The following is a 15,155-nucleotide window of genomic DNA, read 5'->3' on the forward strand; positions in this document are numbered from 1 at the left end:
ATCTAGTGAAGTACAGAAAATTATAACAAAATTAAAGATAAAAATGTATTAGTGTATCTAATCGCGGTTCCTTTGTCAGTCGTACTGAGAAACGCTATTGTTCAAATGGATGTTGAAGTATGTGGAACATTTTTTCGTAACAAGAGTCAGTTTCCAGAAGTGACTAGTGAGGGAAATATATATACAGTTGACTTTCTGGAAGCCTCCAGAGGAATAGTGTCGTTTATTGGTAAATAACTAATTAAATAGCTCATGTACTACTGTATATACCTCATATTCTCGCTCTCGCAGTACGACAAGCAGTACTAACTTCTAGTTCTAGTACTAGTAGTCATTTTAGAATGTAAGTTACAAGTTGATTGCGTGCGAAGTTTTTCATAATATTGAAAAAAAAACCCAAACTGAGCTGGAATAAAACTTTAGTTTTACATAATGGAAGACGTAATCAAATTGAGCCAACAACTTGTTCAAACTTTGCATTTTCAGTTTTAAGAAAGTTAATTTAATATTCTCAACATGTTTGGTCTCAATAATGTAAGCACTAGCTCGGTCTTTAATAAATGTATCAATTCTCTGAACCTTTCTATGTGGCAAAGGATCACTTCCCTGGAACGGTGTCTTTCAATGATAATGTTTTTTAGGGTGTAGTCATCTGGTTGTGGTGCATACATGATGAATATCTCATTCTCATTAAGGAAGAAAGTAACTCTGTAGAACAAATAATAATGGAAGGTATTATTCCAGGAAAGTGTTGCCATGAAATGCAGAAATTCTGGAAGAACAAGATTAAGTAGGTTATTAGTTATTTAAGGGCTCATGTGTTCTCTGTTGAGATTGAATTGTTAAATTACTTAGATTAATCTCTAATGTGTAATTAGAGATGTAGTGTAGATTTTAATTGTAAGGAAGTGTAATACCATTACTTAATAGTATCTGTATTAGTCAGTAAGGAATTTTAGTGTTAAACTAATCTATAAATTGTAGAGTAGGTTTTAATTAAATATACAGCTGTTAGAATAAAGACTGGTAAATTTCAATATGATAAGAGGTAGTTTATGGGTAATTGGGGTGAGAATTAACTTATAAGGTTTAATATATCCCAAGTTCGGGTTTGCGAATTGTGGGCTTGTTGTTGGCTTTTCAGAGACTTTGTAATACTTGGTATGTACATGTGTATAGTTGACTTAAGGTTAATTTGCAGATAATCTTGGAAGGATTGTGATATTATAGGGTGAAATAGCAGATTAGGCTTGGAAACTAAGAGCAGGGAGTGGATAAAGCTAGGATAAAGTTTGGTTTAAGGGAGTTTGAGAATTTGAGTATTGGGTTTACAAGTGTGCACAGTAGTATTAGGTTGAGGAATAATTCGTGAGCATTTTTAAATAATTTCATTCAAGCATTACATGCAAGACTATACAATACTTCAATGCATGAACACATTACACCCAAAACATTTATTATGATACTTTATTTCATGTAATACCTAGGTATATAGTATGCATTGTTTTAAACAAAATTGCAAGAAATTAAATGCGAAAAGCAGATGGTATCGAAAATGCTCGATTTTGTCCACTTGACATTCCATTTAATGAGCTGAAAATGAAAGCAAAAATTAAAGACATATGAAAATCAAACACACCATCTATTAGAGAAAAAAATTATCTACCAAATGACATGAAATATTTTGCGAAAGCGTTTCATTTATGAACATATTTTTTTAACTTGAAAAAACGCTCATGAATTATTCCTCAACCCAATAGCAAAATTAGAGCTGTAGATTGAAACATTAGGCTGATAATAATGAAGAATGAGATGATAAAGAGATTTATGTAGTAGGAACTCTTTTATAACATATATCATTGAAAGTATTTCTATAGAAGGGTACTTAGGAAGAATAGAACTGGAAGTTGTTTGCCAGCTGTTAAAATACAGGACAGTTCAGCTGCTTCTGCAGCATGGATTGTTCTCCTTTTATGCCATGTGAGTTCAGGGTTCTGTCTAAACTGAAAAACTGTGATGTTGTAGGAATTACTGAAACTTGGTTAGAAAGTGGATTATTGAAGCCATTTTAAAATTCTGGTTATATAATACATTATTTAATAATGATAGAATTTTTAAAAGAGAGGACTGGGAGTTTTTATTGTAAGAGAGGAATTGTAACATGTCAGGATTTACAATAATAAAAAAAAGCAATCAAAATGTCTGATCTATATAAAGCATAGTTGTTTGGAGGTTTATAAGGGTAGAAGGTTTTTTAATTGGAAGTTATCATGGGCCACATTTTCAGATGCATCAGGTCGAGGAGAAAGTGTACAAGTTCATTGTTACTAACAGGAAAACTGATGGATTGACAAATAGTGCTTTAATTTTTGATACAGTTAGTGTATGAAGCCAGTTGGTGAGGGGTAACCATTCTGGAAACTTTTTGAAATAGTTTTAAATGTTAATAAAGCCAACTAAGGAGGATTAGGCATACTATTAACCACTAATGATGAAATAATGCATTCTAATAGTGCAGAAAAGAGTGCAAGAAAATTATATTTTGAGTTAGCTATACATATTAACCAGTTTACCAGATTGATTTTTCTGTTGTGCCTTAACCCTTAAACAATAGGTATATTGTAGGTAACTGCATCAATTGATGATGGCTGCCATTTAAGTGTTAAAGCGGTAGCTTGTTTTGATTGATATTATTGGTTATGGTTGTAAGAGTTGAACTAAGGGAATTATGATCATTGCATAATTATGTTTGATGTTTTCTACTTGTTGAGATACAAATAAATTTTAGTCCCTAAATTTTGGGAAAATCAGTATTGAGGATGCAAGGTAAAATTTGTTGTTAGTGAACTGGAATAATAAATTAAAAGTAGTGGGAAAAGATTTTAAAACATTAAAAAAAATTACTTTTAAATCAGGATATGGATTTTTCTTAAAAAAAGGACCTGATATGGCCAGATGTTTAGGGTGCTAGACTTACACTGTGAGGGGCATAGCTTTGAATTTCCCTTACACCAGACATGCTCACCCTTTTATTAATGGAGGCATTAAAAATGTGACAATCAATCCCATTATTTGTTGGTGAAAGAGTAGCCCAAGATGTGGTAGTGAGTGGTTATGACTAGCTGCCTTCCATCTAGTGTATCACTGCTAAATTAGATTAGGAACAGCTAGCACAGATAGCTCTTGTGTAGCTATGTACAAACTTCCAAACAAACCATTCCAATTTCTTAGAAAAGGGGGAAAGAGATAACAGGGAAAATGAAGCCTAAGTGGCTTATTTAAATTACAAATAAGAAAGCCAAGGTTGAATGCTGAAGAACAGATAGGTTTGAGCACACACAAAATTGTAGGAAAATTAGGGATCTGGTTGAAGTAATAATATGAGAAATAGCTGGCTATTATGCTGATATTAGCAGAAGATACCAGCAATCATCCTGATTCTGAGCATTCTCTAATCTATGGGAAGTATTGGAATTGGCCCTTCAGTGAAGTTGGAAGAAAGAGAATACTGAAAGAAAAAGTTTTGGGATGCTGCATAACATTACTACTATTTAGTATGTTCATAAACAAAAATACATTGTGCAAAGTTTTACATTAACAGTGTAATAATGGGCATCTGCAGAAATTATTCCAAGGGGAGAACACATTTTTTGGAGGTAGATGAGGACAAAGCAGTGTGAAATTGTGAATTGAGTAAAAATTTCACATACATATGCTGAATGAATAAAAAAATATTTTTTCCTCCTGGGGAGAATGTCCCCACTCTTCATATGCTTATGAGTGTAATGTTTGTTATTGTTCATGCTTATCCTGGTAAAATATAGACATGTGACCACAAAATTACAGAAGCTAAAACAAATTCATGCTCATATAAACCCACCTTGTTGTTCAGCAGTAAATCTGTGGCCTTATTACTCTAAAAATTGGGTTTCAATAGCTACGGTGAACTTAGCACATTTAGACAACTGTGTATGTTATTACAAACAAAATAATGTTAAAAGTGTAGTGTAATTATATGCTTAAGGCTAATCAGAACTATAAGCAGTTAACTGGAAGTAGGGCACTCAATTTAAATAGTGCTTAAAATGTTTTATTTCTATGAACTGCTGACCAATCAGGACATTTCCCTGTATCCTTTCTATTCAATCTATCTGATCTGAATAAAGTAGTAAAATATTGAAGGATTAATAAAAACAAACTATAATGAAGCATCAGGTTTAGCCAAGACTATCTTCATGATTTTATAGTAAGTTGAAGACCAAATAAGCAAGCCTCTCTCTTTCATTTTTGGCAAGTTTTTAGAAAATGGACAGATGCCTGAGGATTGCAGAGCTATTATGCTATTTGTACTTTTAAATGTTGTGATAAGAGTTGTCCTGGAAATGAGTAACTAGTTAGTCTTTCTTTTTTAATGGAAAAACTGGTCTGATAAGAGAAGCTTTACAAAGTAATTTAGTGATATTTATTGCAAATGAAAACCAGCATGATGCAACAAAGCAAAATCTTTTATGTTACGAGAATATCACATTGCTAGAGGTTGTGGAAAGAATAATTAATTGGGTTGTAGTATGGTTAGATGAAAGGTGAAAAGTTGTACATGGTATTATCATGTTTTTTTACTCCCTTATTGAAAGTGTAAATATTTTGCATTTTCTAAGTTTTCTTACAGTTCAGTTTTGACTTGGAATGTCATTCAACTAAACATAATGTAATTGTACTTTTTTCTAACTCTGTCTGGGACCTCATTCATTAGTTGTCAATCAATTTAATTTTTTTCAGGGAAGATAGTATTTGATGCCCAGGAATGGAAAGCTTTCTATTCTGTCAACTAATCAGGTAATAGCTCAGGGTTTCCCTCCCCTGCAATTGATCATGAGGTGGCCACTTGTAGAATAATGTTTCGTATGCAAACCTGGCTTAAGTCTTTATTGTTTTGTATTAAGTACAACGGTTTCCTTTGGCAAGCAAACTTTTTTTCTCATTGACATTGCTATCAGTAGTTTAATAACTTGTATCTTTGTTTTGTACTTATTTCTATTTTGTAAATTTTGTTTTCACTTATGGGGAAGATATACACTGGACTGGTGAGAGAGAGTTCACTAAGGTAGTAGGTAGTACTCAAGTATGCATGTGGTGAGTAGGGCTTCCAGAATTATGTAGCGGGTTGTATACAACCCACCTAAAGAACACTAAATTAGCCATATAGAAGTATGCATTTGGTTATTTATGAGACAAGGAAAATGTCTGACCCAAATATTCTTTATGTAATATACCTTTTTATTTATTTTTATTACTTTTTTAAAGACATCTTGAGAATTTGTTTGTAATTTTAGGTTTATATGTTTTAAAGTGAAAACTTAATTATGTCAGGAAAATTACTTCAAAAGAGTGCTTGTTTTAAAGCTAGACTTTAATTAGGAAGCTATAGCTTGTAATTTTAAAGATAATAAATTCATCATTTTGTTGCATAAAATTGGTGTCTCCTTAGAAAGAAATTGTTCTATTTCAATAATACAATTGCCAAACACATTTCCATTTGAATACAGGATACTAAACATTTTCAAAAAAATGATTAAAAAATACAAAAGAGATACGAAAAAATAGTTTCATGTGAACACAGAACAAAAAATATGGTGATTCATGTAAAGAAATACATAAAGCAACTGCCCACAGTTGAAAGATTGTTCATAAAAACTTCTTGAATATTTATAAAAGTTATGGAAATTTTTGTGATCAATTCCAATATTATGTAATAATTATTTTTTGTAATGTAAAATTTAAGAAAAATAAAGCAATAGAAACATGAAATGTATTTTTATAATTTTTTGCTTTGGTGAGACATTGTCATGGATCCAGATATTTGTCTCACCTAAAGAACAGGAGTGGGTAGTACAGAAGTATGCATCTGGTTATTTACATCCTGTCTATAAAACAATAGTAGGTTGGACAGAAGTATGAATCTGGTTATTTAAACCTTCCTAAAGAACACTATACAAAACACTAGTTTTGAAATGAAATTTTGGGTTGAATTGCTACTTCCCAAATCTGAATAGTTTTCCATCTTATTGAAAGCAACTGTATGTAGGAAACCTTGTTCATTTTAACTTTGGCACATCAAAACACTCTATTTTACAATAGAATAGTTGTGGTACAGTATAATAGCTTGTGATAACTAAGGCATTGTCATATTTGTTTAAAATATGTACTTGATAGTTATCATTGTTTATGTTTAATATCAAGAATGAACATAGTGTTTGTGTTCTTATGAAATGACCATTATAAGGGTTTATCATTTTTCTTTCAGAATTACTTGGAAAGGCTTTCCTTCCAGTGAAGTATGATGTGAATGGAAACATTGAGGTGCATTTCTTTTATATTATTTATTACCTAAAATATAAGTTTGGATGTGGAAGTTTAACAAGTAAATCATGAAACCTTGTTTTCACCATTTTGATATTCACCTACTTGATGTAGCTACAGTAAGGCATAGTAATGTATGTGCACATCCAAATTGAAAAAAACTATGAGCCATGCACTGTTACTTTTTTATTCCTGGTTCTGAAATTGTACCATCATGTAAATACTGTATTAAAATATTTATATTTTCCTACTTCACCTATTACAGTTATAAAAGTTGTTTTATATTACTACTAGTCATGCATGTATTTTTCACTATCACAACTGACTTTCTATAATTTTAGCCAATCAGGAAGCACTTATCACTCTGAAACATTTATTTTCTTCCTAAGGCATTGATTTTGTAAGCAGCTGGAGTGAGCTGCAAGGTAGGAAATAATTTAATTTTAATAGTTAATTTAATGTGCTGTTAAAAGTGAAGTTTTGCCATTTACAACTTTGTCACGTTTTTCATTCATTTTGATGGATTTGAATTTTTTGAGCTTTGCTGATATTAATCAGTTATTCACATGAGAAGAACTGTAATGAGTGTAAATTTGTTTTTGGGAAGGATAAAAGAACTTGTTTTACTTGTTTCAAGCTTAGCAATATTTTGTTTTGGCCCTTATAACTTTATTGAAGAACTGCAGAAATAATAATTTCATTTAAACATACTTGTCAAGGAAAGGATATACCAGGTCCCCTTTTATAACACTTCATTCTCCATTTTCCATGGACTGCTTGATCTCTGAAATTTCTGTGTTTTTCTGTCATGGGTGCACTTCCAACTTATGAAGTTGCCTTATTACAATTTACATTCTGTGTACACCTTATGGCCTAAAGAATTACTGTTAGAAAATGTATGTCATATCCTTCCATTTTGTGATGTTGTGTGTATGTATATATAATATTTTTCTAGGCTATTCTTTCTAATCTGGATGTTTTGTAAGGCTTATATTGTTGTATTTATTTAAGTAATAATTACAGTAATGTAAAAAAGTAAGTTAGGCTATAGTGGTTTATTGCTGATAACTATGTTAGTTAATTTGAAATTAGTGTATTAGTTGCTTGATTTGATGATGATGTCAGTTTGTTGGTTTGGTTTGTTCAGTGATGTGAATTTTGAGTTTCTGCTTGCACCAAAATATAAGAGATACAAATTTAGCAACTCTATGGAATTTCTGGTCAGGAGTTCTTTGTTAAGTTAGACTTATTATTTATGTAGAATTTAAAACCATGGAACCTGTGATTATTAAATTATTTTCTAATACTCTCATTAAGTGGTCTGAACTTGGCATTTCTTTTCTTTTTTTTTAACAATAATTTGAAAAAACATCTGTCCATTTACCAATCATTATAACAATATTAAATAGTAATATATATATACAACTATTTGTAATATGTTATTATACACTATTCACAGTTTATGATTGTTTAGACAAAGAAGGCAAAAATAGAAGTGTTTTTGGACTAAAATATTGTTTCCTAAAATTTAAAATTTGGACCATATGGTTAATTCTAAAAAGAACCATGTTTTCAATGCAAAATTTATTATTTATCTCAAACAAATCTGCATAATAAGTAAGCTTACACTGGTCTTTATTGAAAATGCTTAACCCTTTCACCACAGGTCAAAGCCCATGCCATTGCATTTGTTGACTTCCATTTAAAATTTTATTAAACTACTATTTTATGAATTTATGTCAAAAGTTTGAAATCAAATTGTAGATTATAATTAAAACTTTAATATTATATGAGTTCATTTCTTAATTTAAAAGTAAATATTAAAAGAACACATCTAAATATAGACTTTAGTGAGTCACGTAGTATGTTCAGTGCAGCATTGTTTAAAATTAGATGTTTGTGATGTTAAAATACTAAGTTTTTAGTTTTATACCAATCAGGAACTCAAGTTACTAATATTATCAAGCAAGAATATAAAATAAGAACCTTATATTTTTAATTTGATAAGATACAGCTTATGTAGTTAATCAAACACAGTGGTGTCCCATTCACCTCTATTGATTTTAGAAAGGTCCCTTATATACATTTACTTCTATATATAACATGTGAATAACCAATTAATAACTGTCTTGTGTATACTTGTCATTTTTTTATGCTTTTCCAAAATTACATAAGATTTATTTGCAGTTTGGTTAAAACAATTATCAAATGACTGGCCATATTATTAAATAAAGTTTATTACTATTTTACTTCATAAAGTAAAGTGTAAGTATTAACAAAAAGACGTATGTTTTGGGTAATAAAAAATAACCAACCTATTTTAGAATGTCTAAGAAAGTGTGAACAGGTAAATGGCATTCAAACATTTGATTTTACAACATTATATACCACAATACTGTTAAAACATTTAATCCTTTTTTAAATTCATCAATAGAACAATGTTGTTATCCTTTTATAGAACTAGAGGAAAGAAAATATAGTTCCAAAAATATAAAAGATATGTTAAGTTTCTGTATTTTTAATTTTATATTTTTCAATAAACAAGTTTTTAAACAAGTGATGCTAACTATTCAACTTGTGTCGCAAATTTATATTTACATTACTATGAAAATATATTTATTGACAATTATAGAAATCTCCAGATATTTTTACATATAAATATATTGATGATTTAATCAGCATAAATAAGTCTGAAATATGTAATATTTTTGACACCATTTATCCAAAAGAATTATAAATTGAAAATACTTCAGTTTCTAATACCAATGCACATTATTTAGATTTAGAAGTTAGAGTAATTGATAAAAAGGATATCAATACAAATATTTTTTGATAAAAGAAGATTTTGATTTTCCAATTTGTGGTTTACCCTCTTTATATAGTAATGTGCCATACCCATTTAATATAAACATTATAATTTCAGTTGTTCAGATATTGTAAAATTTCTAATAAATTACAATATTTTATTAATAATGTTGATATACTGATACAAAAATTAATAGTTAATGGATTTAATAAAAAAGAATTAGATAAGACTATTAAATTATTATGTAACAAATACAAAAATGTATTAAATAAATACAAAGAAAATGAAATCGGAGAAATTCTATTAAAAATTACTAAAAATGTTTAGTTAAAAATAAGGTCATCTAAGAACTTGGCACTGCTTTATGCAGATGTACACTTTAATTTACATATAAAAGCATGATAGTCACAGTAAACTATTACTTTACTCATGTCATGTTAATTAATGCATCTACCATATTGGTTGTGGGAATGGTAACTTCAAGAGGTACGTTTTATCTTATTTACCCTCATATGGTAAACACAAACTAACGTGGCACGGGTTTAGTTTAGAGAGAGAGAAATCTGAAGAATTCTCTGTCCAACTGGGGTGGTCAGGAATGTTTTGTTTCCTCTTTGTCCCCTCACATGAAAAATTATTAAAATTTACATGGGGTTTTTGCCTTTATTTTATTTTGACTTTATTAAGGTGAAAAGTGAGGTGGGGTATGTAAGAATAACACGAAAGAAGGGAGCTCCTACAGAGAGCTATAGTACCTCCCTGTTTGTCGGTCTTGGTCCCTGACAACAGCCCCTTAGTATACTGATACCTAGAATTGATTCTGTGTTTATCAATGGGTTCCACTGCTCAAATAGATTGCCAGCAGTATAAGTGGTTATTGTATACTTTCAGGATCTGTGGGGGCTCAACTTCAAGAATTTCTAGACATGGTACCTTTCATCACAGATCCAGGAGCTCTGCAGATTCTTGAGTTAGAATTAGTCATTTAGTTCACATCTTCACCATTATTAGCCATCCAACTTGTCAGGTTTTTTTGTCTCCAACATATTTTTGGGAATTGGAACTTAGTTCTAGGGCTGTCAGACTGGTTGGTCTGAGGACAGTGAGAGAATCATGCTAGTTCTTCTGAGGTTTTTTGCCTGTCACTGGGCCTATGCAAACAGAAGATTGATGTTCAGTTAGTGATATTTCTCATCTCTATCAATGTGTAATTTTCCATGAATTAAAAATTACTTATTCTCCAAATTGATTTGATTTGTTAATGGGTTTGTAGATGTCCACATTTGTTGTAGTCAACTTGTATCTATACATTAGCATGGTGATGGAGTTTCACCACAATCAGCATTTGTTGTGCACAAGGGTCAGATAATGCAATTCTGAGGTTTGCCTTTTGGACTCGTATCAGCTTCATGTGGTTTCTGCATTTTTACAAGTTTTTTCTTGTCACCTCCATTCTCTCATACAGTGCACGCACCATTCCATTTACGACTGGTTTCTAGTGATATCATCTCATCAATTGTCTGATTCTACTTTCAGAAACAACTGAGACAGGCTTCCTTGTCAGAGCTGAGACATCTATTCTTGCTTCACTTCAATATCATTAATTTGAGTATTTTTTAATTTTTTTCTTGTCTCTTAATTGTACTCTGCTGATTCCCATTCAGCTCAATGCTATGGAATAGGATACAAACTCTTACTAACTTCCTGTTCTCCAAATGCATGGATGGTTCTTTCTCTTCTGAGAATGTGGACATCATCCATATACTTTGTGGCTTTGGGATGGGTGTACAAAAGATTGTTTTAAGGGTCTTTATGTGACCAAGAGCTCATCCACATCAATTCACTGATTTCCCCATGTTCTATAATCTCAAGGGGTTGTTAATTTGGGACGTTGCTATGATACGAGTTCCTTCACTGCCACTTTGTCTGGAGTTTCATCTCTTCAGGATTGCATTGCTTCTGGGATGGGCTGCATATACCAACAGTCAGGAATTCCATGGTCTATACATGCACAATGAGTATTCTTAATACTAGGTTTTTATTCCTTCTTGCTCTTCCACAGGCAGTGCATCATAATCTGGGCATATTAAGAGGAAAGTCCTCAGCCTTCATGTGATTGAATGCTGATATATGTCAAATTTATGATATTTGCCAACAAGATTGCAAACAATTTTCTTTTTTAACACAAATATATTTTAATATATAAACAACAATAAAATTTATAATAATGGTTATTACTAATTATGACTTGTATATAAAAGTTTTACAAACTTACAAACAATGCTGAGTCTCCCATCTGGTCTGGAACTGAATCTTTTATTGATGGCTCATGATGAGTGAATTATTTCTGTTGATACACAGGTACACTTGATCAGAAGATAGATAGCTTTTTCACACAAGTTTTTTTTCCTGACATGTCCTTTTAGAAATACCAATGTCTGAAGTTAAATGGTATATAATGTTGGAAAACTGTAAATGTTCCTGGTCAAATATCTGTAGTTTTTTTATTAGTAAATATTTATCAGAGTTATAGCTTCTTAGATTTATAGTATACCAATTATAGCAAACCAACAATATTTTGAAAACTGTCTCTTGGCATGTCAGTTTATAAATTTTTAGGCAAGATTCTAAAAAGTTTAGTTGGCAACAATATTTTACTTACACACATAATACATTCTTGATTCTTACACTTGAGAATATTCTACAAATTTAGAGAATAGGCAAGAATTTTGCAACACATATTTAACACTATAAGTTATATGCATTTCTAAATATATATATTAAACTGAAACAGACATGGATATTAATATGTAATACTAAATCCATTACACTTCTCTTTGGATCACCCAACTACTGTCAATTTGGTGTCCAGTTACTCATTTTCAAGCTTTAGAAATAGATGCATTCCATCAGGAAAGGATAAGATTATAACTCTAAGTCTTCACTCCATACCCTATCCAGGGTACTAAACATGATTTGTTCCAACTCATTTGGTGGTACTCACAGCATCAGGTTGACTGCTATACCCTGGTTTGTGCTTCTGAAGTTTCTTCTGGGTTGACCAACTCTTCTTTTTATGTTCACTCTGTAGAGACGGTTGTGATCCATTATAGTACACCTGTCCATTCAGAAGCTCATTTCTAAGATTGCCATGTATGTATTTCAGTTTTATGTTTGGTCCAAAATGATCTTTTATCAACAGAAATGACGTGCATATAGGCAATGGTGTATTGAGAGGAAGTTAAACCCATTTTGATCAGAACTGCAAATCATAACTCATTTTTGACATGTCTCTTTAGCAGAGATTTTTGTGTCTTCCACAATCTCCTTGTTTAACCATATCATCTTGGGTCAAAGGCCATATTGTCACGTGTTTTGACTTGCATTCAAAATTTTATTCAACTAGTAATATATATGAATTTATGTCAGTAAGTTTGACATCAATTTGTAGAATATGATTCAATTTTTAGTATCATACATTAGTTAATTTTGTACTTTAAAAGTAAATATTAAAAAAACACACCCAAATAACAACTTTTGTGTGTCACATGTTATGTTGAATGCAGCATTGATAAACATTGTTTGTGATGTCCAAATACAAAGTCTATAGTTTTAGAATTTTGCTTCATGTACACATTTTTCCACTTTCAACACACTTGTGTAGATAAACCTACTTCTGTCTGTGATATGTGAATAACAAACCAAAAGATCAGAATGTACACCAAGTGGTTCTCTGAGCTTTTGCAAATTATTTACTTGACAAATTCTTTCTTCCCACTGTGTTCAAAGAAGGTAAGTTGATGCCTTAGTAAGCTTGAAATTTCATATTTTTATTTAAACCCCCAAATACAGCTGAGTTACTAATTTTGGTAAATAACAGTAGAATTCAATGATATCGATATAATAATTTATTATTTTTGGTTATTTCAAATCTATGTATAAATTTAAAAAAAAAATTGTTTTAACTCCTCCACGTATCAAATTTGAAAAGGCTTAGCAACATATGACAAGCAGTAAGTGAGTACAAAGTTTGTAACTAGAAGAGATAGTTGTTTGCTATATTTCTTTATTTACTGTTTTGTGTTTTAAGAAAAATTAGTTTAAGAATGTATTTGTAAATAGTAATAATGTATATGTATAATCTATTATAACTGAAATGTGACTATTTTACAAAATACTATCCACTATGACACAGTCAAGACAGGTCATTTTGTAAAGATTAAAGATCAGTTTTATATCATTGGGTACAGTAATATAAGTGTATGTGCTATGTATCATTGCAACTTTAATAATGTTAGCCAGGCATGGTCGGAATTTCATATTAAAAACAAATAAATAAATATATATAAATCCACAAAATTATGAGATTGAAGTTATTTAGATTAAGCATTTGGGTTTTCATATCATAATTTGTAGCCATTCTAGAATTATTTTTTTTTCTGAAGTTTTGCACAAAGCAACACGAGGGCTATCTGCACTAGCTGTCCCTGACTTACCAGTGTAAGACTAGAGGGAAAGCAGTTAGTCATCACCACCAACTCTTGGGCTGCTCTCTTACCAACAAATAGTGGGATTGACTGTATCATGATAATGTTACCACTGTTGAAAGGGTGAGCATGTTTGGTATGAGGGGATTAGAACCTGCAACTCTCAGATTAAGATTTGAGTGCCTTAACTATCTGGCCATGTCAGGCCCATTCTAGAATGAAAAAAGCGTAATTTATATTTTCTAATTTTTATGCTGGTTACAAGGTCAGTCAGATTGAAAAGCCTCATTAGGTAGAGAAAACAGACAAAATAAAAAGTTTTACTGAATACAGACTTGTAGAGATTGTACAAGTAATACAGTGGAGCGCCATTAAGCCTCGGTATTTGGGGGGTCAACCTGCTTAACCGCGGCTTAAACCTTTGGGACTGAAAAGCCAAAGTCGCCAACAGCTCCACCGAGGAGCCTCATCCGGGGCCATTGCGTGATCATTATATCGGATTATCGAATTAAAAATAATATTTTAATTATTGATCACTTTTTTCACGGATTTACCGTGGATTAACCTTAATGTATGGAGAGGTGTGATTCGGTAACAATGGCAGCCTCCATAAAGCTGACATAGAGAGCAGATAAGGTAGATTAACGGTCGATTTCTATTGTAATATATTTTATTTATTTCCCAAATTAAAACAAATCCTTTTTAAATATCCCCTTGAAGTTATAAAGACAGGATTAAATTCGTAAGCCACGTTTTTACACATTCTTAAATTAGCGGTGAGCCGTGATAATCCTCGCTAACAAGACTTGCTATAGCAGCTTAAGTGATTTCGCAGTTTACTGGTCCGTGGCTTAATGGCACTCAACTGTATCTGAGATTTTTGGGACAAAATAGTTTTTAGTCATAACGTGAATTCACTCTACACTCAGACTAGTAATGAAACTGATTATTTTCACAAACACATTTTTAGTGAAAATACTTCATTTAAAAATCTTATTTTTTGTGAGCAAACAATTTACATTCATTACTGAAATCTACAAAATATTGTGAAGGTACATGTACTGCATTAAAAGCTATAGTACAAATACTTAAGTTGTACAGATATGGATACAAACTCTTATTTTGTACTCAACCAGTCACGAAAGGATGAAAGTGGTCTTATTAACTCCTTTTTGATTATATTTTTTGAGTTTCCAGTACTCTCCAGATTCCTCAAGTTGATATGAATCATTAGTCCAAAATTGGCTATTTCTGTTTAAGAGGTATATTACAGTTAAATAACACGATACTTCCCAGCACCTGATTGTGACCTAACTCTTGTATTTCATGTATTTCCTTCACCTGAAGGTTAATTTCTCATGGCTGCTAACCTTAAGATATCACAAGTTAGAATGATTTGTTCTGTTTGTCTATAGGCTACTTTACTGTTATTTCTACATTCTCATACTAGTTCTTTTTTATCAAAATGAATTGCCAAATGGGAAAGGAGTTCAATCTTTTTC

At 31.2% G+C, this 15,155-nt stretch overlaps 1 protein-coding gene across 8 annotated transcripts in view; it reads left to right on the top strand.

Moving 5' to 3' along the window:
- Positions 1-15,155, top strand: part of LOC143253692 (glycolipid transfer protein) — a 41,224-nt gene continuing 26,069 nt past the window's right edge. For 3 of the 8 annotated variants that reach the window (XR_013029778.1, XR_013029779.1, XM_076507954.1), the window contains exons 1-2: positions 4-229; positions 6,305-6,360. Coding sequence is in view for 5 of the 8 variants with exons in the window: in XM_076507954.1 (XP_076364069.1) it covers positions 106-229; positions 6,305-6,360 (180 nt within the window). In the remaining 3 variants the exon portion in view is untranslated. Of the gene's footprint in view, positions 230-371; positions 791-6,304; positions 6,361-15,155 lie in introns of those variants that run through there. The other 5 variants (XR_013029780.1, XM_076507956.1, XM_076507958.1 and 2 more) reach the window with 4 other exon arrangements.

The sequence above is a fragment of the Tachypleus tridentatus genome, chromosome 6 (assembly GCF_004210375.1).
Source record: "Tachypleus tridentatus isolate NWPU-2018 chromosome 6, ASM421037v1, whole genome shotgun sequence".
Classification (NCBI taxonomy): Eukaryota; Metazoa; Arthropoda; class Merostomata; order Xiphosura; family Limulidae; genus Tachypleus; species Tachypleus tridentatus.